This window comes from Coregonus clupeaformis, chromosome 15 (genome assembly GCF_020615455.1).
Source record: "Coregonus clupeaformis isolate EN_2021a chromosome 15, ASM2061545v1, whole genome shotgun sequence".
In the NCBI taxonomy this organism is placed as follows: Eukaryota; Metazoa; Chordata; class Actinopteri; order Salmoniformes; family Salmonidae; genus Coregonus; species Coregonus clupeaformis.
The window spans coordinates 31,460,289-31,483,809 of NC_059206.1; the positions used below are offsets into that span (position 1 = coordinate 31,460,289).

General features: G+C 43.2%; 1 protein-coding gene across 2 annotated transcripts in view; it reads right to left on the minus strand.

Moving 5' to 3' along the window:
* Positions 1–23,521, minus strand: part of LOC121582650 (homer protein homolog 1) — a 31,215-nt gene that overhangs the window by 2,600 nt on the left and 5,094 nt on the right. The window contains exons 2-9 of one of the 2 annotated variants that reach the window (XM_041898620.2): positions 14,784–14,940; positions 12,048–12,179; positions 11,849–11,941; positions 11,328–11,411; positions 10,546–10,694; positions 9,576–9,735; positions 9,078–9,188; positions 8,916–8,996 (exon numbers count right to left, since the gene is read on the minus strand). In XM_041898620.2, coding sequence (XP_041754554.1) covers positions 8,916–8,996; positions 9,078–9,188; positions 9,576–9,735; positions 10,546–10,694; positions 11,328–11,411; positions 11,849–11,941; positions 12,048–12,179; positions 14,784–14,940 — 967 coding nt within the window. The remainder of the gene's footprint in view (positions 1–8,915; positions 8,997–9,077; positions 9,189–9,575; positions 9,736–10,545; positions 10,695–11,327; positions 11,412–11,848; positions 11,942–12,047; positions 12,180–14,783; positions 14,941–23,521) is intronic. The other variant, XM_041898621.2, reaches the window with a different exon arrangement.

The window sequence follows — 23,521 nt, forward strand, 5'->3', positions numbered from 1 at the left end:
TTTTGGCCTTTACTAAAGCCCATAGAAATGCATTGAATAACACATTCATTAATGTCAAAAAGTACAATCAAAACATTAAATCATAACAAACAAGGTTTTAAAGTGTTTGTCCTAAATAAAAAATCTATACAGTACCACTCAAAAGTTTGGACACACCTAATCATTCAAGGGTTTTTCTTTATTTGTACTATTTTCTACATTGTAGAATAATAGTGAAGACATCAAAATGATGAAAGAACACATATGGAATCATGTAGTAACCAAAAAAGTTTTAAACAAATCTAAATGTCAGATTCTTCAAAGTAGCCACCCTTTGCCTTGATGACAGCTTTGCACACTATTGGCATTCTCTCAACCAGACCCTTTTCTATGAGACTCGAAATTGAGCTCAGGTGCATCCGGTTTCCATTGATCATCCTTGAGATGTTTCTACAACGTGATTAGAGTCTACCTGTGGTAAATTCAATTGATTGGAAATGATTTGGAAAGGCACACACCTGTCTATATAAGGTCCCACAGTTGACATTGCATGTCAGAGCATAAATCAAGCCTTGAGGTCGAAGGAATTGTCCGTAAAGCTCAGAGACCGGATTATGTCGAGGCACAGATCTGGGGAATGGTACCAAAACATTTCTGCAGCATTGAAGGTCCCCAAGAACATAGTGGCCTCCATCATTCTTAAATGGAAGAAGTTTGGAACCACCAAGACCCTTCCGAGAGCTGGCCGCCCAGCCAAACTGAGCAATCGGGGGAGAAGGGCCTTGGTCATGGAGGTGACCAAGAACCCGATGGTCACTCTGACAGAGCTCCAGAGTTCCTCTGTGGAGATGGGAGAACCTTCCAGAAGGACAACCATCTCTGCAGCACTCCACCAATCAGGCCTTTATGGTAGAGTTGCCAGACGGAAGCCACTCCTCAGTAAAAGGCACATGACAGCCCTCGGAGTTTGCACCTAAAGGACTCTAAGACCATGAGAAACAAGATTCTCTGGTCTGATGAAACCAAGATTGAACTCTTTGGCCTGAATGCCAAGCGCCACGTCTTGAGGAAAAGTGGCACCATCCCTACGGTGAAGCATGGTGGTGGCAGCATCATGCTGTCGGGATGTTTTTCAGCGGCAGGGACTGGGAGACTAGTCAGAATCGAGGGAAAGATGAACGGATCAAAGTACAGAGAGATCCTTGATGAAAACCGGCTCCAGAGCACTCAGGACCTCAGACTGGGGGCGAAGGTTCACGTTCCAACAGGACAATGACCCTAAGCACACAGCCAAGACAATGCAGGAGTGGCTTCGGGACAAGTCTCTGAACATCCTTGAGTGGCATAGCCAGAGCCCGGACTTAAACCTAACTTAAATCTAACATTTCTGGAGAGACCTGAAAATAGCTGTGCAGCGACGCTCCCCATCCAACCTGACAGAGCTTGAGAGGATCTGCAGAGAAGAATGGAAGAAACTCCCCAAATACTGGTGTGCCAAGCTTGTAGTGTCATACCCAAGGAGACTCAAAGCTGTAATCGCTGCCAAAGGTGCTTCAACAAAGTACTGAGTAAAGGGTCTGAATACTTATGTAAAATGTGATATTCCCGTTAGTTATTTTTACTAAATATGCAAAACTTAGATACAGGTCCCCTGTAGCTCAGTTGGTAGAGCATGGCACTTGCAACGCCAGGGTTGTGGGTTCGTTTGCCACGGGGGGCCAGTATGAAAATGTATGCATTCACTAACTGTAAATCGCTCTGGATAAGAGCGTCTGCTAAATGACTAAAATGTAAAAATGTATTCATCCCCCTTGGCGTTTTTCCTATTTTGTTGCATTACAACCTGTAATTTAAATTGATTTTTTATTTGGATTTCATGTAACGGACATACACAGAAATAGTCCAAATTGGTGAAGTGAAAAATATTACTTGTTTCAAAAAATGCAAAATAAATAAATAACGGAAGAGTGGTGCATGCATATGTATTCACCCCCTTTGCTATAAAGCCCCTAAATAAGATCTGGTGCAACCAATTACTTTCAGAAGTCACATAATTAGTTAAATAAAGTCCACCTGTGTGCAATCTAAGTGCCACATGATCTCAGTATATACAGTGAGGAAAAAAAGTATTTGATCCCCTGCTGATTTTGTACGTTTGCCCACTGACAAAGACATGATCAGTCTATAATTTTAATGGTAGGTTTATTTGAACAGTGAGAGACAGAATAACAAACAAAAAAATCCAGAAAGACGCATGTCAAACATTTTATAAATTGATTTGCATTTTAATGAGGGAAATAAGTATTTGACCCCTCTGCAAAACATGACTTAGTACTTGGTGGCAAAACCCTTGTTGGCAATCACAGAGGTCAGACATTTCTTGTAGTTGGCCACCAGGTTTGCACACATCTCAGGAGGGATTTTGTCCCACTCCTCTTTGCAGATCAAGTCATTTAGGTTTCGAGGCTGACGTTTGGCAACTCGAACCTTCAGCTCCCTCCACAGATTTTCTATGGGATTAAGGTCTGGAGACTGGCTAGACCACTCCAGGACCTTAATGTGCTTCTTCTTGAGCCACTCCTTTGTTGCCTTGGCCGTGTGTTTTGGGTCATTGTCATGCTGGAATACCCATCCACAACCTATTTTCAATGCCCTGGCTGAGGGAAGGAGGTTCTCACCCAAGATTTGACAGTACATGGCCCCGTCCATCGTCCCTTTGATGCGGTGAAGTTGTCCTGTCCCCTTAGCAGAAAAACACCCCCAAAGCATAATATTTCCACCTCCATGTTTGACGGTGGGGATGGTGTTCTTGGGGTCATAGGCAGCATTCCTCCTCCTCCAAACACGGCGTGTTGAGTTGATGCCAAAGAGCTCGATTTTGGTCTCATCTGACCACAACTCTTTCACCCAGTTCTCCTCTGAATCATTCAGATGTTCATTGGCAAACTTCAGACGGGCCTGTATATGTGCTTTCTTGAGCAGGGGGGACCTTGCGGGCGCTGCAGGATTTCAGTCCTTCACGGCGTAGTGTGTTACCAATTGTTTTCTTGGTGACTATGGTCCCAGCTGCCTTGAGATCATTGACAAGATCCTCCTGTGTAGTTCTGGGCTGATTCCTCACCGTTCTCATGATCATTGCAACTCCACGAGGTGAGATCTTGCATGGAGCCCCAGGCCGAGGGAGATTGACAGTTCTTTTGTGTTTCTTCCATTTGCGAATAATCACACCAACTGTTGTCACCTTCTCACCAAGCTGCTTGGCGATGGTCTTGTAGTCCATTCCAGCCTTGTGTAGGTCTACAATCTTGTCCCTGACATCCTTGGAAAGCTCTTTGGTCTTGGCCATGGTGGAGAGTTTGGAATCTGATTGATTGATTGCTTCTGTGGACAGGTGTCTTTTATACAGGTAACAAACTGAGATTAGGAGCACTCCCTTTAAGAGTGTGCTCCTAATCTCAGCTCGTTACCTGTATAAAAGACACCTGGGAGCCAGAAATCTTTCTGATTGAGAGGGGGTCAAATACTTATTTCCCTCATTAAAATGCAAATCAATTTATAACATTTTTGACATGCGTTTTTCTGGATTTTTGTTGTTGTTATTCTGTCTCTACCTGTTCAAATAAACCTACCATTAAAATTATAGACTGATCACTTCTTTGTCAGTGGGCAAACGTACAAAATCAGCAGCGGATAAAACAAAAACACTAAGCAAAGGGCACCACCAAGCAAGCGGCACCATGAAGACCAAGGAGCTCTCCAAACAGGTCAGGGACAAAGTTGTGAAGAAGTACAGATCAGGGTTGGGTTATAAAAAAATATCTGAAACTTTTAACATCCCATGGAGCACCATTAAATCCATTATTAAAAAATGGAAAGAATACAGCACAACAAAAAATCTGCCAAGAGAGGGCCGCCTACCAAAACTCACGGATCAGGCAAGGAGGGCATTAATCAGAGAGGCAACAGAGACCAAAGATAACCCTGAAGGAGCTGCAAAGCTCCACAGAGGAGATTGGAGTATCTGTCCATAGGACCACTTTAAGCCGTACACTCCACAGAGCTGGGCTTTACGGAAGAGTGGACAGAAAAAAGCCATTGCTTAAAGAAAAAAATAAGCAAACACATTTGGTGTTCGCCAAAAGGCATGTGGGAGACTCCCCAAACATATGGAAAAAGGTACTCTGGTCAGATGAGACTAAAATTGAGCTTTTTGGCCATCAAGGAAAACGCTACGTCTGGCGCAAACCCAACACCTCTCATCACCCAGAGAACACCATCCCCACAGTGAAGCATGGTGGTGGCAGCATCATGCTGTGGGGATGTTTTTCCATCGGCAGGGACTGGGAAACTGGTCAGAATTGAAGGAATGATAGATGTCGTTAAATACAGGGAAATTCTTGAGGGAAACCTGTTTCAGTCTTTCAGAGATTTGAGACTGGGACGGAGGTTCCAGCCCTAAGCATACTGCTAAAGCAACACTCGAGTGGTTTAAGGGGAAACATTTAAATGTTTTGGAATGGCCTAGTCAAAGCCCAGACCTCAATCCAATTGAGAATCTGTGGTATGACTTAAAGATTTCAGCTGGTGTACAGCACCCATCCAACTTGAAGGAGCTGGAGCAGTTTTGCCTTGAAGAATGGGCAAAAATCCCAGTGGCTAGATGTGCCAAGCTTATAGAGACATACCCCAAGAGATTTGCAGCTGTAATTGCTGCAAAAGGTGGCTCTACAAAGTATTGACTTTGGGGGGGTGAATAGTTATGCACGCTCAAGTTTTCAGTTTTTTTGTCTTATTTCTTGTTTTCACCCCAAAACATATTTTGCATCTTCAAAGTGGTAGGCATGTTGTGTAAATCAAATGATACAAACCCCCAAAAAATCTATTTTAATTCCAGGTTGTACGGTAACAAAATAGGAAAAATGCCAAGGGGGTTGAATACTTTCGCAAGCCACTGTATGAAGTGGAAAAACTATTTCATCAATTTTAGAATAAGGCTGTACCGTAACCAAATGTGGAAAAAGTCAAGGGGTCTGAATACTTACCGAATGCACTGTAAACTGACATTTTTATAGGGATTGTTTTATGTAACTTAGATTGACGTACCAGTGCGTCAATTGACTCTAGGGGGTTGTCACTTTTTTGTCAACAATCTACACAAAATACTATGTAAAGTCAAAGTGGAAGATTTTTTACTTATTATTTAGATTAATATAAACTAAATAACTAAAATCTCCCTGAGTCAATATATGTTATAAACACCTTTTGCACCTTTCCCGAGTGGCGCAGTGGTCTAAGGCACTGCATCGCAGTGCTAGCTGTGCCACTAGAGATCCTGGTTCGAATCCAGGCTCTGTCGTAGCCGGCCGCGACCGGGAGACCCATGGGGCGGCGCACAATTGGCCCAGCGTCGTCCTGGGTAGGGGAGGGAATGGCCGGCAGGGATGTAGCTCAGTTGGTAGAGCATGGCGTTTGCAACGCCAGGGTTGTGGGTTCGATTCCCACGGGGGGCCAGTATGACAAAAAAATATAAATAAAATGTATGCACTCACTAACTACATATACAGTGGGGAGAATAAGTATTTGATACACTGCCGATTTTGCAGGTTTTCCTACTTACAAAGCATGTAGTGGTCTGTAATTTTTATCATAGGTACACTTCAACTGTGAGAGATGGAATCTAAAACAAAAATCCAGAAAATCACATTGTATGATTTTTAAGTAATTAATTTGCATTTTATTGCATGACATAAGTATTTGATACATCAGAAAAGCAGAACTTAATATTTGGTACAGAAACCTTTGTTTGCAATTACAGAGATCATATGTTTCCTCTAGGTCTTGACCAGGTTTAAACACACTGCAGCAGGGATTTTGGCCCACTCCTCCATACAGACCTTCCCCAGATCCTTCAGGTTTCGGGGCTGTCGCTGGGCAATACGGACTTTCAGCTCCCTCCAAAGATTTTATATTGGGTTCAGGTCTGGAGACTGGCTAGGCCACTCCAGGATCTTGAGATGCTTCTTATGGAGCCACTCCTTAGTTGCCCTGGCTGTGTGTTTCGGGTCGTTGTCATGCTGGAAGACCCAGCCACGACCCATCTTCAATGCTCTTACTGAGGGAAGGAGGTTGTTAGCCAAGATCTCACCATACATGGCCCCATCCATCCTCCCTTCAATACAGTGCAGTCGTCCTGTCCCCTTTGCAGAAAAGCATCCCCAAAGAATGATGTTTCCACCTCCATGCTTCATGGTTGGGATGGTGTTCTTGGGGTTGTACTCATCCTTCTTCCTCCAAACACGGCGAGTGGAGTTTAGAACAAAAAGCTCTATTTTTGTCTCATCAGACCACATGACCTTCTCCCATTCCTCCTCTGGATCATCCAGATGGTCATTGGCAAACTTCAAACGGGCCTGGACATGCGCTGGCTTGAGCAGGGGGACCTTGCGTGCGCTGCAGGATTTTAATCCATGACGGCGAGTGTGTTACTAATGGTTTTCTTTGAGACTGTGGTCCCAGCTCTCTTCAGGTCATTGACCAGGTCCTGCCGGTAGTTCTGGGCTGATCCTCACCTTCCTCATGATCATTGATGCCCCACGAGGTGAGATCTTGCATGGAGCCCCAGACCGAGGGTGATTGACCGTCATCTTGAACTTCTTCCATTTTCTAATAATTCCGCCAACAGTTGTTGCCTTCTCACCAAGCTGCTTGCCTATTGTCCTGTAACCCATCCCAGCCTTGTGCAGGTCTACAATTTTATCCCTGATGTCCTTACACAGCTCTCTGGTCTTGGCCATTGTGGAGAGGTTGGAGTCTGTTTGATTGAGTGTGTGGACAGGCGTCTTTTATACAGGTAACGAGTTCAAACAGGTGCAGTTAATACAGGTAATTAGTGGAGAACAGGAGGGCTTCTTAAAGAAAAACTAACAGGTCTGTGAGAGCCGGAATTCTTACTGGTTGGTAGGTGATCAAATACTTATGTCATGCAATAAAATGCAAATTAATTACTTAAAAATCATACAATGTGATTTTCTGGATTTTTGTTTCCGTCTCTCACAGTTGAAGTGTACCTATGATAAAAATGACAGACCACTACATGCTTTGTAAGTAGGAAAACCTGCAAAATCGGCAGTGTATCAAATACTTGTTCTCGCCACACATTTACACATATATACATATATATATATATATATATATATATATATATATATATATATATATATATATATATATATATATATGCACTCACTAACTGTAAGTCGCTCTGGATAAGAGCGTCTGCTAAATGACTAAAATGTAAATGTAAATGTAACGCAGCTGTGTCAAGGTGTTGGGGATCATGGCTAGACAGCAATTTTCAAGTCTTGCCATAGATTTTCAAGCAGATTTAAGTCAAAACTGTAACCAGTCAGGAACATTCACTATCTTGTTGGTAACCAACTCCAGTGTAGATTTGGCCTTGGGTTGCAGGTTATTGTCCTCTAGGATTTTGCCTGTGCTTAGCTCCATCCCATTTATTTTTGTCCTGAAATACTCCACAGTATTTGCCAATGTCAAGCATACCCATACCATCCATGATGCAGCCACCACCATGCTTGAAAACAAGGAAGCAGTTACTCAGTGATGTGTGGTGTTGGATTTGCCCCAAACATAAGGCTTTGCATTTAGGCCAAAAAGTGTATTCCTTTGCCTTGTTTGTTTACTTGCAGTATTACTTTAGTGCCTTGTTTCACAAAAGATGCATGTTTAGAATTTTTTGTATTCTGTATATTTGTATTCTTCTTTTCACTGTCATTTAAGTCATTATTGTGGAGTCACTACAATGTTGTTGATCCATCCTCAGCTTTCTCCCATCACAGCCATTGAACTCTAACTGTTCTAAAATCACCATGTAACATCCCTGAGCAGTTTCATTCCTGTCCTGCAGCTCAGTTCAGAAGAACAACTGTATCTTTGATGTGTCTGGGTGGTTTAATACATAATCCACAGCATAATTATTAACTTGACCATGCTTAAAGGGATATTCAATGTCTGATTTGTTACCAATCACTGGCCTTCTTTAGGAGGCTTTGTAGTTGAATCTGTGCTTGAAATTCAAAACTTGACTGAGGGACCTTACAGATGTTGTATGTACTGTATGGGGGACAGATGTTGTATGTACTGTATGGGGGACAGATGTTGTATGTACTGTATGGGGGACAGATGTTGTATATACTGTATGGGGGACAGATGTTGTATGTACTGTATGGGGGACAGATGTTGTATGTACTGTATGGGGGACAGATGTTGTATATACTGTATGGGGGACAGATGTTGTATGTACTGTATGGGGGACAGATGTTGTATGTACTGTATGGGGGACAGATGTTGTATGTACTGTATGGGGGACAGATGTTGTATGTACTGTATGGGGGACAGATGTTGTATGTACTGTATGGGGGACAGATGTTGTATGTACTGTATGGGGGACAGATGAAAGGGTAGTCATTCAAAAATCATGTCAACCCCTATTATTTCACTCACAGTGAGTCCATGTAAGTTATTATGTGATTTGTTAAGCCAAATTTTACTCCTGAACTAATTTAGGCTTCACTAAACAAAGGGCTTGAATACTTATGCAACGACTATATTTAAGTTATCAAATTTGTATAAATCTTAAAAACATGACAATTCTTCTTCCACTTTGACATTAGAATAGTTTGAGTAGATTGTTGACCAAAAAATAACAATTAAATCCATTTTAATCCCACTTTGTAACACAAAATGTGAAGAAATCCAAGGGGTCTGAATACTTTTGCAAGGCACTGTATAGACAAACACACACAAAGACAAACACGCACAAACCAACAAACACAAACGCACACACACTGCAGTGAAAGCAGGTGTATGAGGCCCAGTGGTGTGCAGTGCAATACAGTAGTGTTGTTCATTGGTCTCACCTGTAGTTTCTGTGTTAGCGATTCCTTCTGAGTCTGGAACTCATTGGCACTCTCTACTTCCTCTTTCAACCTCTCTAGTTCCTGCAGGGAGAGAAAATATACAGTAACAGGGCTCTCATGTACGCTTTCTCCCTCATAAATACAGTTCACACACACACACACCTCCTCCTTGGCCTTTAATGCTGACTCCAGTTCTTCTATCGTCTGGTTGAGCTCAGTCTTCTGGGATTTGATGACTGTCGTCTGACCACTAACACACTCCAGCTCTGTCACCTGAGGACATACAGTGTTGGTAATCATACAGTTCTTATGTTCTTTGTGCAACCATTCTGATCCGTTTGCGTAGCCTCGCTCTAGTATCCCTTTATAAAGTCTGTTACCCGTTTGCGTAGCCTCGCTCTAGTATCCCTTTATAAAGTCTGTTACCCGTTTGCGTAGCCTCGCTCTAGTATCCCTTTATAAAGTCTGTTACCCGTTTGTGTAGCCTAACTAACTAGTTTGTGTAGTCTCTCTCTATAACCCTTTATAAAGTCAGTCAGTCTTACCGTTTTTATAATTATAAACAGTCAGTCACCCGGTGATCCTCTCTATAACTTTAAAAAGTCTTACCCGTTTGTGTAGTCTCTCTCTATAACCCTTTATAAAGTCAGTCAGTCTTACCCGTTTGTGAAGTCTCTCAGCCTCCTCCTGGTAAGCAGCCAGTTGTTGTTTCCACTGTTTGACATTGGCTGTGGACTCCAGCAGAGCTGCTGTCAGTTTGGCATTGTTTCCCTTCAGGGCTGCCAGCTCGGCCTCCCAGTGCTTGTTAATACTGGACGAACTAGAGACAGACAGACACTTCAGCAGAGTTTCGGGGACCATGAGCTGAGACCAAGACCCAGACATTGGTGCCAAGACCCAGACCCAGTGTATTGAGACCATGACAAGACCAACTGACCAAGACTGTTTTTTTGTGGTCACGACTGGTCTTAAGACTAAGACCACAAGATCAAGACTCCTTCTTTGATATAAACTCAATAGTTGTCTTCCTGAGTTGATTGCAAAAAAAGAACAATGCTGTCATTTGACTAGAAGACTATTTACCATTCCAGCACCAATGTACAAATACATATTCAACTTCATGTTCATCAGCATTACTGACCTCAGAGACTAGAGTGGACATAAGGGGAACCGTGTACGGTGAATACGGAGGGGTGGGGGAGTGAAATACATTCATAATTAAATCAGAGCTCCACAGTGTTTTAATATAATGCTTAACTGCTGTCCAGGGGGTCTGGGACCACATGAATAAGAGATGGATGAATGGACACATCCAGGGCCTGTCCGGGCAGACCACACAGTGCTGCTGCTCTGCTGCATTTTATACCAGAGGTCCCAGTGGACAGCTAAACCCCTCCATTACCAGACTGAACATGGGAGCATCGTGGAGTACTGTGGATGTTCAGCTTGTACAAGGGAAGATTATAGTTTTTGTATCAATTGGTATTATCTTAACATTTCCAAAGAGAACTGAATGTGCTCATTTATTCAGCCTTCACCCACTGACTGACCATGCCTTGGCCCACTGAGGTGCACACTCTTTGGGCTTGACATCCTACTCCAGCCCCTGGCTTCAGAGCCTGGTTCTTACCTGTGGGAGAAGGGCAGTTGGTTCTGAGAAGGCTCGGCACGGGGCTCAGGGGGGTGCTGCGGCGTTTCGGGGGTGGTGCCCCTCTCGTCATCAGTGCCGTTGATGCTCTCCGGGGTCAAAGGTGACTGCAGGTCACCGGTGGCCGACTCCTGACATGATGTAAACAATAAGGTTATTGTAACAGAAATACATATTAACTCTTTTTATATGTTCTCAGGTGCTGAGTAAAGAAAAGACTGATGTCATGTGGAGAGAATACCTGCACAATGAGTTACACTCCACAGAAAGTGATGTTTTTTGTTTCTCTCAAGTGAGTAGGCCTATGTGTTTTCAAGTGAGCTTGTTGTTTTCTCACTTGAAAAAAGAAACATCGCTTTATGGGAGCATATCTGACACTCGGAGATCAGAGTTAATCTGAGACTGAGAAGGGATTAATTAATCTATGTGTTAATCTGACATTAGGATGGGAGAGAGAGGGGTTGTTAATCCACAACGGAGGGCAGGGTTCTCCCCAAAGAGTGGAACAGTGCCATTCAACACCTCAATTCTAGGTTAAATATACAGTATGCTGTATAAACTGTATAATGGACAAAAGCAATTGTAATTTCTGTCCATTTTTCTAAGATACAGCAGTGACAACATTGTGGGGAGACCCCCTGAAGGGCTGGAGTGTGTTAGCCAGGGGTAGTTGGGGATATCAACACTGGACTGGGGTAAGAGGGTGAAGCAGGAGGGTTATCGGACACTGGGGTCAGATGACAATGATTTTGATTCCATTTTACCTTCTTTTTTACAGGTACTCTGAGAGGTACTTTGGGAGGTACTTTGGGAGGTACTGAGAGCACATTCTTTTTTAGTGCAGCGACCTGGGGAAGAGTTGCAGGGGAGAAGAGATGGGTTGAATGAGCCAATTGAAAGCTGGGGATGGTTAGGTGACCAGGTTGGGAGTTTAGCCAGGACACTGGCGTTAACACACTATAGTCTTGCCATGAGAGTAATGGCTTCAGACACTCCCATTAGGAATTAGTTTAACGTCTCATCCAAGAGTAGTGCTTTTGCAGGTAGTGTTTCCAATCACTTCCTGTGATACCTAAATCACCTGGGGTCCATTCACTCCCCTTGTTTTCTGGTAAAACATGTTAACGTTAGTGGTGGGTTATACAAAAACAACAAGTGCTTTGCAGTCTATACTGGTCCAAAGACTACATTTAATGTGAGGAAACATGTTTTTTTTAATCAATGTGAGTAAGTAGTGTCGGTGAACTATCCCATCTGAGGTAGGGGTGTGCATTGTTGGGATTACCTGAGAGGGGGTGCTGGTGAGTTCCATCTTCTCCTGGGATTTCTCCTTGGCTAACCGGGCCGCCTCCTTAAACTCTGCAAACTTCTCTGCAAACTGAGAAAGAACCACAATGACACAGACAACACTGACTAAATCAGTCTGTGTGTGTATGTATGTGGTGTGTTTGTGAGCTCAAGCGTGGCGATGTGTGTGTGTGTACCTTGAGCAGGTGGTTCTCTGAGGAGAAGCCCAGGCCGTAGACGGTGTTGGCTCGGCTGTCGGCCCACTGGCCAAACTTCTGGGAGGTCTTGGTGAAGGTCATGTTGGGGGTGATGGTGCTGTTGATGATTGCCTGGGGAAGGAGAGAGGAGTTGTATGAGTCACAAAAGCAATGCTGACCCATTTGCCTAAAAGATGAGCGGGCTTGTTGTTTTCTGGACGGTTGCCTTCAGCAATGACTAGATATGTGTTATCCATCTGTGTTTGTGTCAGACAAAAAGTGTGTGTGTGTGTGTTTATTGGTGTGTGAGTACGCGTGTGTGTGTGTGTGTGTGCGTGTTACATCCCCATTGATTGGTAAACAGGAAGCTATCAATGAGAGGAGAGGCCCCAGTGAGGCTGATTGACTCTACTGGCATCGACCACAGTGGGAGAGGGAGGGGTGAGGGAGAGAGGAAGGTGGGGTGAGGGAGGGTGGGCGAGGCACACTGTTAGCGCCATGTAAAGTTCTGTGTGTGTAAAGTTGTGTGTGTGTGTGTAAAGTTCTCTGTGTGTGTAAAGTTGTGTGTGTCTATGTAGTTACTTTGGGCTGTGTGGATGTTGATGACGAGTATATCCTAGAGTGACAGGGTAGCAGGCAGGCAGCACCCCACCACAGCACACCCTCTCCCTGCTATTTCCAGCACAGTAACCCCACAGTTGCGTTCACCCATTCGCTAGCCCTACAGCACCAAGGGTCACATACAAAGCAGTGGAGAGCGCAGTGGAGAGAGTGTGTGTTTGTGTGTGTGCGCGCGTCTGTGTGTGGAGAGCTTTACATAACGTTGTGGTGCTAAAATAGCTCCTCCTCCCCTGCACCCCTCTGAAGACTAAAATAATCGTTGTTACGACAGAACAGAAGAGGCCACAACGCCCCCATGCCACTACCAACCATGGGCTCTGTTGCTACTGCTGCTACCACTGGCCATGGAAACACACACGCAGGTGGGAAATGTAGTGTGTGTGTGTGTGTGTGTTGAGTGAGACTGCAACTTTCTTCAATCTTTGGTTGTGTCTGTGTCTGTGGGGACGGTCAAATGTTTAAAGTCTGCCTGTGAGGGAAAGAGAGGGAATACAGTACACAAGTACGTATGTGTGTACATCAATCCATGATTGATTCTAACGGATCTATAGTGCTGCGTGCCCAGAGCCTGAGGGTGCCACCTCTAATCCTCTGTAGCTCAGCTGGTAGAGCACGGCGCTTGTAACGCCAAGGTAGTGGGTTCGATCCCCGGGACCACCCATACACAAAAATGTATGCACGCATGACTGTAAGTCGCTTTGGATAAAAGCATCTGCTAAATGGCATATTATTATTATTATTATTATTATTATTATTATTAATCCCCTTGCTGAGGGGGGAACCATGCCTTCAGAAAGTATTCATACCCATTTGACTTCTTGCACATTTTGTTGTGTTACAGCCTGAATTCAAAATTGATTAAATTGATTTTTTCCCCTCTCACCCATCTACACACAATACCCTATAACAACAAAGTGAAAACATGTTTTTAGAAATATTTGCTAATATTTATTGAAAATGAAATACAGAAATATCTCATTTACATAAGTATTCACACCACTTTGGCAGCGATTACAGCTGTGAGTCTTTCTGGGTAAGTCTCGAAGAGCTTTCCACACCTGGATTGTGCAACATTTGCCCATTATTCTTTTCAAGATTCTTCATGCTCTGTCAAATTGGTTGTTGATCATTGCTAGACAACAATTTTCAGGCTTGCAAGATTTTCAAGTAGATTTAATTCAAAACTGTAACTCGGCCACTCAGGAACATTACCTGTCTTCTTGGTATGCAACTCCAGTGTAGATTTAGGGCAGCAGGTAGCCTAGCGGTTACGAGCATTGGGCCAGTAACTGAAAGTTTGCTGGAACAAATCCCTGAGCCAACTAGGAGAAAAATCAGTTGATGTGCCCTTGAGCAAGGACTCAACCCTAATTGCTCCTGTAAGTCGCTCTGGATAAGAGCATCTACTAAATGATTAGAATGTCCCCCCTAAAAAATTTGGTCTTGTTTTTGGTGAAATCCCTGAGTGGTTTCCTTCCTCTCTGGCAACTGAGTTAGGAAGGACGCCTGTATCTTTGTAGTGACTGAGTGTATTGACACACCATCCAAAGTGTAAGTAGTAACTTCACCATGCTCAAAGGGAAATTCAATATCTGCTTTTTTTTTTTGCCATCTACCAATAGGTGCCCTTCTTTGTGATGCATTGGAAAACCTCCCTGGTCTTTATGGTTGAATCTGTGTTTGAAATTCACTTCTCAACTGAGGGACCTTACCGATAATTGTATGTGTGGGGTACATAGATGAGGTAGTCATTTAAAAATCATGTTAAACACCATTATTGCACACAGAGTCCATGCAACATATTGTCTTGTTAAGCCACATTTTACTCCTGAACTTATTTAGGCTTGCCATAACAAAGGGGTTGAATACTTATTGACTCAATACATTTCAGCTTTTCATTTGTAATTAATTGGTAAACATTCTGAAAAACATAATTCCACTAGCATCATTTTTAATTCAGGCTGTAATACAACAAAACGTGGAAAATGTCAAGGGGTGTGAATACTTTCTGAAGACATTGTATATCTTCCTCTAATATCTTCCCTCTCCTTTTATACAACTTTGCTGCACACACACGCACACCAAAAGAAAACACACACACACACACACACACACCTTGGAGCCGTCCAGACTGATGATGCGGTAGACGTTGCGCGTGCTGTCGTAGAAGTAGGAGACTGTGACTGCGTGTTTACTGGTGGGAACCCAGTTCTTCTTGGTGGTGGGGTCGATCTGGAAGACATGGGCCCTCGTACTGAAGATAGGCTGCTCTCTGTAGGGGAGACAGGCAGAGAGAGGGGGGAGTCAGTATATACATAGGAATTAAACTCACCACCCTGTTGTTGGTTCGTACAGCTGCGCCATGGGAAACAAAAGTGCTGGGAGTGTGTGAGGGCTGAGGTAGGAGTGTGGAGTGTGTGTGGTAGGTGAGACACACACACACAGCCCCTCAGAGATCTCTACACACATCCTGCAGCGCACTGCACTGGCAATGACTGGGAGGGGAAAACACACACACCCACACACACTTCAGTTGCAGTATTTGTATGTTATCTCTTCAATCCAGATGGAGCTCCATTAACAATAACAAGGGGTTTTAATACCAGTACGAAAGAGAAACATTACTTAGCCACAGACAGAAATCGCTTACTAGAAATGAATGGATGTAATGTTGAGGTTAATCAAATTGACTGGCTGGGTACATTAAGGTACTAAAACAGGAGCAACAGGGATAAATGATTTTCTACTAGTCCATTAATTTAATTACAGTTAAAGTGCCTTTGCTAAGACAATAGAGAGGTTGTTCATTAAATATGATGCATCCCTAGCACAGTGCCTTTTAAACTGTTATGGCTGCCTAATAAATATAATAAAATATTTAAGTATAAGGAACTGGTTCTTCTGACACAAATGTATAGGTAGGTAGCATTAAAGTATCCAACCTATGGTCCTTGGGAGATAAGAGGAGAGTGGTGATATTAGTCTGACGACTCACTACATTTTTGTATTTCTTCCGCTGCTCTATCATTCGCTATATACTTTAGTCTGAGACAGCCATCACTGAAGTCGTTTCTGGTGACGAGGGGCACGAGGGGTGTTGTACAAAACAAAGTCATCAGCGATTGGATCGTCTCTAACCAATCAGTGTATAAAAGACAATGATGAATTTTCAAACCGCCACTTTACCCAACGTACTGTATGTTCTGGCTCTGGCCCAACCTATCAGTTTCTGGACCAAATCAGACGGCCCCGAATGTGTTCACATTCAGTGAAGGGTCGGGGAGGTACTCAGATCCAGACTCTTTGCGGGAAAGAAACTAACGTCTGTGGGCGTGGCATAGCGTTTGGCAGGAGCAAGGAGTCTGGGTAGCCAGGCAACGGCGATATAGGATTGAAAAAAGAAAATGGGATAAAAGAATGAGAGGAACTGATAAAATAAGGGCTGGAGGAGAGGATGGGAGAGAGCAAGAGCATGTGTGTGAGAGTGAGAGAGTGCAAGAGAATGAGCTGGATAAAAGTGAGTCTAACTTGAACCGTCCTGCCTGTGTGTGTGTGTGTGTGTGTGTGTGTGTGTGTGTGTGTGTGTTTTAAAGCTGCCATAGGAAGGACAGATATGCTAATTTCCCGCCACAGAGCTGAACAATGAGAGCCCACACACATCACTCCTCCATCACCACACCTCCCATTATATCACACACAGGAGTTAGGGGGAAATAGGAACAATAAGGTATGAAAGCTGCGCACTGATTCTGCAATAGTTAAAACGAAAGTGGAACTTTTACACAGGGAAAGGACACAATACAGAATACAGTCCGTTAACGGGTCTCCTATGGCAGTGTTAGCCCATGAGCTAAAGCCTAGGCATTAGGCCTGGGCGCTAATGCAAGTCCTCAGGACTCAGGCAAGGTTACTAATCATGCAAGCACGGTTTACCAAACCAACTATGTTACATCTCTCCCAAGCGAATTAGTGAACGTGGTTATACCAACAGTCCAGCAGGGGGCAGATGTCCATGAGAGTCAAGCTGCAGTATCAGTAACTATGCTGTGCTGTGATGTAATAGATGAGCCAAAGGTGACCTGGGAGTACCTGGGCTGGGCCCACATACACAGATCAGACAACTGGCCTGGCCCTGTGGCCCTGGTCAGCTTCCAAACATAACATAACTATGGAGGAAAGCAGCTCTCAGGTAAGGTCTTGGATTAAAGACATCGTATAGCAAGCTAATGGCATAGCAAGCTGCATATCTCTGGCTGGGACTGACTAGGCTAGAAGCCTCTTCACATAATCCACAGCAAGTGGTGGGTAGAAGTCTTCCAGTCGGGAATTTGCTAAGTCTCATATTTCCTAAATACAGTTGAAGTCGGAAGTTTACATACACTTAGGTTGGAGTCATTAAAACTCGTTTTTCAACCACTCCACAAATTTCTTGTTAACAAACTATCATTTTGGCAAGTCGGTTAGGACATCTACTTTGTGCATGACACAAGTAATTTTTCCAACAATTGTTTACAGACAGATTATTTCACTTATAATTCACTGTATCACAATTCCAGTGGGTCAGAAGTTTACATACACTAAATTGACTGTGCCTTTAAACAGCTTGGAAAATTCCAGAAAATGATGTCATGGCTTTAGAAGCTTCTGATAGGCTAATTGACATCATTTGAGTCAATTGGAGGTGTACCTGTGGATGTATTTCAAGGCCTACCTTCAAACTCAGTGCCTCTTTGCTTGACATCATGGGAAAATCAAAAGAAATCAGCCAAGACCTCAGAAAACAAATTGTAGACCTCCACAAGTCTGGTTCATCCTTGGGAGCAATTTCCAAACGCCTGAAGGTACCACGTTCATCTGTACAAACAATAGTACGCAAGTATAAACACCATGGGACCACACAGCCGTCATACCGCTCAGGAAGGAGACGCGTTCTGTCTCCTAGAGATTAACGTACTTTGTTGCGAAAAGTGCAAATCAATCCCAAAACAACAGCAAAGGACCTTGTGAAGATGCTGGAGGAAACAGGTACAAAAGTATCTATATCCACAGTAAAACAAGTCCTATATCGACATAACCTGAAAGACCGCTCAGCAAGGAAGAAGCCACTGCTCCAAAACCACCATAAAAAAGCCAGACTACAGTTTGCAACTGCACATAGGGACAAAGATCGTACTTTTTGGAGAAATGTCCTCTGGTTTGATGAAACAAAAATAGAACTGTTTGGCCATAATGACCATCGTTATGTTTGGAGGAAAAAGGGGGTCGCTTGCAAGCCGAAGAACACCATCCCAACCGTGAAGCACAGGGTTGGCAGCATCATGTTGTGGGGGTGCTTTGCTGCAGGAGGGACTGGTGCACTTCACAAAATAGATGGCATCATGAGGAAGGAAAATTATGTGGATATATTGAAGCAACATCTCAAGACATCAGTCAGGAAGTTAAAGCTTGGTCGCAAATGGGTCTTCCAAATGGACAATGACCCCAAGCATACTTCCAAAGTTGTGGCAAAATGGCTTAAGGACAACAAAGTCAAGGTATACGAGTGGCCATCACAAAGCCCTGACCTCAATCCTATAGAACATATGTGGGCAGAACTGAAAGAGCGTGTGCGAGCAAGGAGGCCTACAAACCTGACTCAGTTACACGAGCTCTGTCAGGAGGAATGGGCCAAAATTCACCCAACTTATTGTGGGAAGCTTGTGGAAGGCTACCCGAAACGTTTGACCCAAGTTATACAATTTAAAGGCAATGCTACCAAATACTAATTGAGTGTATGTAAACTTCTGACCCACTGGGAATGAAAGAAATAAAAGCTGAAATAAATCACTCTACTATTATTCTGACATTTCACATTCTTAAAATAAAGTGGTGATCCTAACTGACCTAAAACGGAATTTTTACTAGGATTAAATGTCAGGAATTGTGAGAAGAAAAAAAAACTTCCAACTTCAACTGTAAGTGTAGGCTTAATATATCAAGAGTGTGATGGAAAGAGAGTGAGAGAGGAGCACACACAGAGAGACAGAGACACAGAGCGAGAGAGGAGTGATAATTTATCTGTGAGTGACAGTGCCTCAGATAATGTGACCGTACTCTTCGAGACCCCTGTATAAAACTGAACTAGTAAAAAAAAGCTCTGGACATTAAAGAGCACATTGTTGTCATAACTGGTTCTGTTAGGAGACGTAGAGCGCTTACTTAGCTTTTTATGGATCACATTTTATAATGGCAGCAAATTGCCCCTCAATCACAAGCCATTTGAATGTATTCTCCCTGATAGCAGGGCAGTGAGGAGCAGGAGCCCCCATTCAGAAAGCATGGATTTAGTACCAATTACACACATTTCCATGTAAAAGGCCCATCCATAAGCACCAAACTGAAGTTCATAGGTGCATGTCAAATTGGTGTCAAACGAAAGCTAAGCGTGTATATATTTTCTTTATTAAGGCATTTATACATTTTTCATCCAAACAATTAGGAATAAGCAAAGGCTTTGATTTCTGGTCAAACAGATGGAAAAGGTGTCTTAGAAAACATCTACCAGAAAAAGTTTTACAAATCAAACACCAAAATGTTAAAATAAAGCCCCCTCCAGGGTTGGGTCAATTCCATTTCAATTCCAGTGAATTCTGGAAGTACAATGAAATTCCAACTCCAATCATCTTCTAATGCTTTTCTATGAAGATAAATTGCTACTTTCTAAACCGACTGGAATTTAAATGGAATTGACCCCAACCCTGCTTTCAACTAACACTTCTATTTAATTTTGGATAAATTATTTGCCTTCTGTAAGTTTAAGAAACATTGCATTGTGCTTTGAAATTCTGTTACCAAAAACCCACATATCTTTAAGATATTTTCAAATTTCTCTCCCACATAGTGTGTAGAATAATACCCAAATATGCAAAGGAGGATATTGCATATTTATACCTTTGTGTACATATTTAGGATACATCACCATGAAGAGAATGACTTTCATATCCATAATTATGAATTTCTGTGTAGTACAGATCAGGGACCCATGTTGAAATTCCATTACTGCAATTTCCCTTACCAGGTGTAAATCCACTTCACCTACTGTAGTTCAATAACCTAAATAGATTTTTTCAAAGTCACTGTGTCATGTCATAGCTGACACCATTCTTTCTGCAGACATCGTTGAATCTTAATTCAGAACAGATATTTAAGAGTTTTTGGAAAATGTGGACACACAAAAAAAAACTGAGGGAGATTTAACCAAAATACTGTTACCAAAATTTGCATCTGCACAGTTCTTCCAGTGAATGTGTTTTTGTAAAATCTTCAGTGTACATTTTTAAAAGTAGTCGTTGTGCATAGAGCTGTATGGTTTGTTAAACTTTGAAATTAAGGTTTTTGGTTTGGCATTCACTACCGTTCAAAAGTTTGGAGTCACTTAGAAATGTCCTTGTTTTCAAAAGAAAAGCAATTTTATTGTCCATTAAAATAACACCAAATTGATCAGAAATACAGTGTAGACATTGTTAATGTTGTAAATGGCTAATGTAGCTGGAAACTGCTGATTTTTAATGGAATATCTACATAGGCGTACAGAGGCCCATTACCAGCAACCATCAGTCCTGTGTTCCAATGGCATGTTGTGTTTGCTAATCCAAGTATATCATTTTAAAAGGCTAATTGATCATTAGAAAACCCTTTTGCAATTATGTTAGCACAGCTGAAAACTGTTGTGCTGATTAAAGAAGCAATAAAACTGGCCTTCTTGAAACTAGTTGAGTATCTGGAGCATCAGCAATTGTGGGTTCGATTACAGGATCAAAATGGCCAGAAACAAATAACTTTCTTCTGAAACTCGTCAGTCTATTCTTGTACTGAGAAATGAAGGCTATTCCATGCGAGAAATTGCCAAGAAACTGAAGATCTCGTACAACGCTGTGTACTACTCCCTTCATAGAATAGCGCAAACTGGCTCTAACCAGAATAGAAAGAGGAGTGGGAGGCCCCGGTGCACAACTGAGCAAGAGGACAAATACATTAGAGTGTCTAGTTTAAAAAAACAGACGCCTCACAGGTGCTCAACTGGCAGCTTCTTTAAATAGTACCCGCAAAACACCAGTCTCAACGTCAACAGTGAAGAGGCGACTCCGGCATGCTGACTGTCAAAGTTGCAAAGAAAAAGCCATATCTCAGACTGGCCAATAAAAATAAAATATTAAGATGGGCAAAAGAACACAGACACTGGACTTTTTCTTTGCAACTCTGCCTAGGTCAGCATCCCGGAGTCACCTCTTCACTGTTGACATTGAGACTGGTGTTTTGCGGGTACTATTTAATGAAGCTGCCAGTTGAGGACCTGTGAGGCGTCTGTTTGATGTCATGTCCCAGCATGCTTTGGTTACCATCTTTGATACCCGCTGATGATGATCCCAAAATGCAAAGCAGAATCATTTCCTCTTCCTGGTGGAGTAACTGACATCCCTACATCCTCAGCTCAACTCAAACCGTTTACCAAATCTGCCAGTCTTAACTGTAGGCTACTCAACACATTAGTCTGGACTGTAGCGTCAAAGCTATGATTCTTCTTCTTGGAGAGCCGCTGACATTAGACATAACACTTGAGAACTAACTCAATAGTGTCAGACAACAATCTGAGGGACTAGTGCAGGTCCACAGACCAGAGGTTGAAAAACACAAGAGGATGGGCTTGAGACATAGTTGGGCTGTGGTTTCCATTTCAACATCATTATCTTTTCCTTTATACTCCTATGTAATGGAAACTGCCAATAAAAAAATACTTGGCATTACAAAACCCTGGTTGGACTGGGTTGACTGAACCAGGAGTGAGAGGGCCCCTGGGGAGCAGCCCTGGCCTGGCCAGAGTGAGCGCTTCCTGGGCTCCCCTCCAGAACTCTCCCACAGATAAGCCTCACCGTCCAGCCAGTGGTCCCTCAAAGATAAACACTATTATAGCTCTGATTCTTCTGTCCTCAGCATTAAAAAGCCCATACCAGCAGCCTCCAGTATGGCAGCCAGGCGTTGTGTCTTTAAACGGGTCTCATTTCATGTAGATTCAGTCCCTAGATGACTATCTGCCGGGCTCGGAGAGGAATCCGCAAGGGAAAGCACAGTTAATTGTTTGCCGGTGGCGGCAGCTTGGAGCTGGTTTCATTTCATTCTTACGGCGTCCAAGGGTTCTTCTGTGAGAAAGCGTGCTACTGTGATTCCTCTTCAGCCCCTCCTGGTTTTAACCAGTTAATTAAGTTAGCATAGTGGAGTGGTGGGTCTGGGGCCTTGCTAGCTATTATTTAACACATACAATGAGGGTAAAAAAACATTATGAACACCTGCTCTTTCCATGACATAGACTGACTAGGTGAATCCAGTTGCAAGCTATGATCCCTTATTGATGCCACTTGATAAATCCACTTCAAATCAGCGTAGATGAAGGGGAGGAGACAGGTTAAAGAAGGATTTTTAAGCCACGAGACAATTGAGACATGGATTGTGTATGTGTGCCATTCAGAGGGTGAATGGGCAAGATAAAAGATTTAAGTGGGGGGGGTGAGCTGTAATGTAGAGCCAATGGAAATAATAGATGTATGTGCTATACAGTACACTACTAACCCATGTCCTTTCTTCTGGTTTTCCATCACCATGTCTCTTGCTATTCCTAATTTCACCTCACGGAACACTCTCCAAGTCCACTGCTTGTTGTGTTGAAATTAGGGTTTGTTTGTGTAGGGAGTCCCTCCCTGTAACATCACAGATCTCCAATCTATTAATCTGATTTTCATACAGACTAAATTTACTGGCATCAACTGCCATTACACCCACCTCCTCCTGAAGCAACATTTGCTTAATTAAAGCAAACTTTCTCTGTTATCTGTACATCAGTGGCCAGGTGTGTGTGTGTGTGTGTGTGTGTGTTTGTTAGCCTCTAATCCCTACCACAATGGACAGTTGTGTGGCATGCAGGGCTCAATGACGAGTGCTATGCCAGAGGAATCTGATCACAGATGTTATCAAATCAGCAGTTCTCCACTTATCACCACACATACACACACAGATGTGTTTGCATAGAGGTTGTCAAAGGCAGGTACTGTCTGTGGCCAATGGGGAAAGCACATTGGTGCAGTCTCCAATTACGGCCCTTTATTGGTGTGTGTGTGTGTATGGTCAGTAAACACTCATGTTCAAGTAGCCTCTCTCCAGGGCAGTGCTCCTCCTCTTATTCCTCTGCTTCCCAGACTAGAGGGGATAGGAGAGAGGCCCTTCAAGAGGAGCCACTTAACCTGTGCTTCGGTCCTTTTCATCCTCACCTGACCCGTCTGTCAGTCTGTCTGTGATCCCTTTCACAGTCAGTCTTCATAGAGATGAAGGCTAAGAACCATAATTCACTCACTGGCTTTTTTCTGAAGTTGCGTTCAAAAAGGTCTTACTATAACGTTTAAACGATTACTATATCATATTATTGTGGTTCCTGACACTTCTCCAGGCGTTGTGAGAGCTGATAATCTGCACTAGGCAGCGTGACTGTGTAAAAGACAGGTTGGAACTCCACCAGTCACTCTAAACTGCTTGCCTGCATTACAAACATAGCTGCTGCCTGGTTGCTAAGGCAACACCCATGTGACTCAGGGCCAGTCAGGATCTGTGAGCATCCTCCAACCCCCTCTCTCCCGCCCACAGGCTCTCTAAGCCAATCACAAGGCAGCGTGTCCCATACAGGTTAAACCTACTCACAGAGGGAGTGTGTGGGTCTTTGCTTGGCGCAGCATGAGGTTGAAAATACCCATATGATAGGCTAAGGCCTGGTTTGTGGTTACACACAGAGGCTGGGAGAATTGGTGCAACCACTGGCTTAAAATACCCAT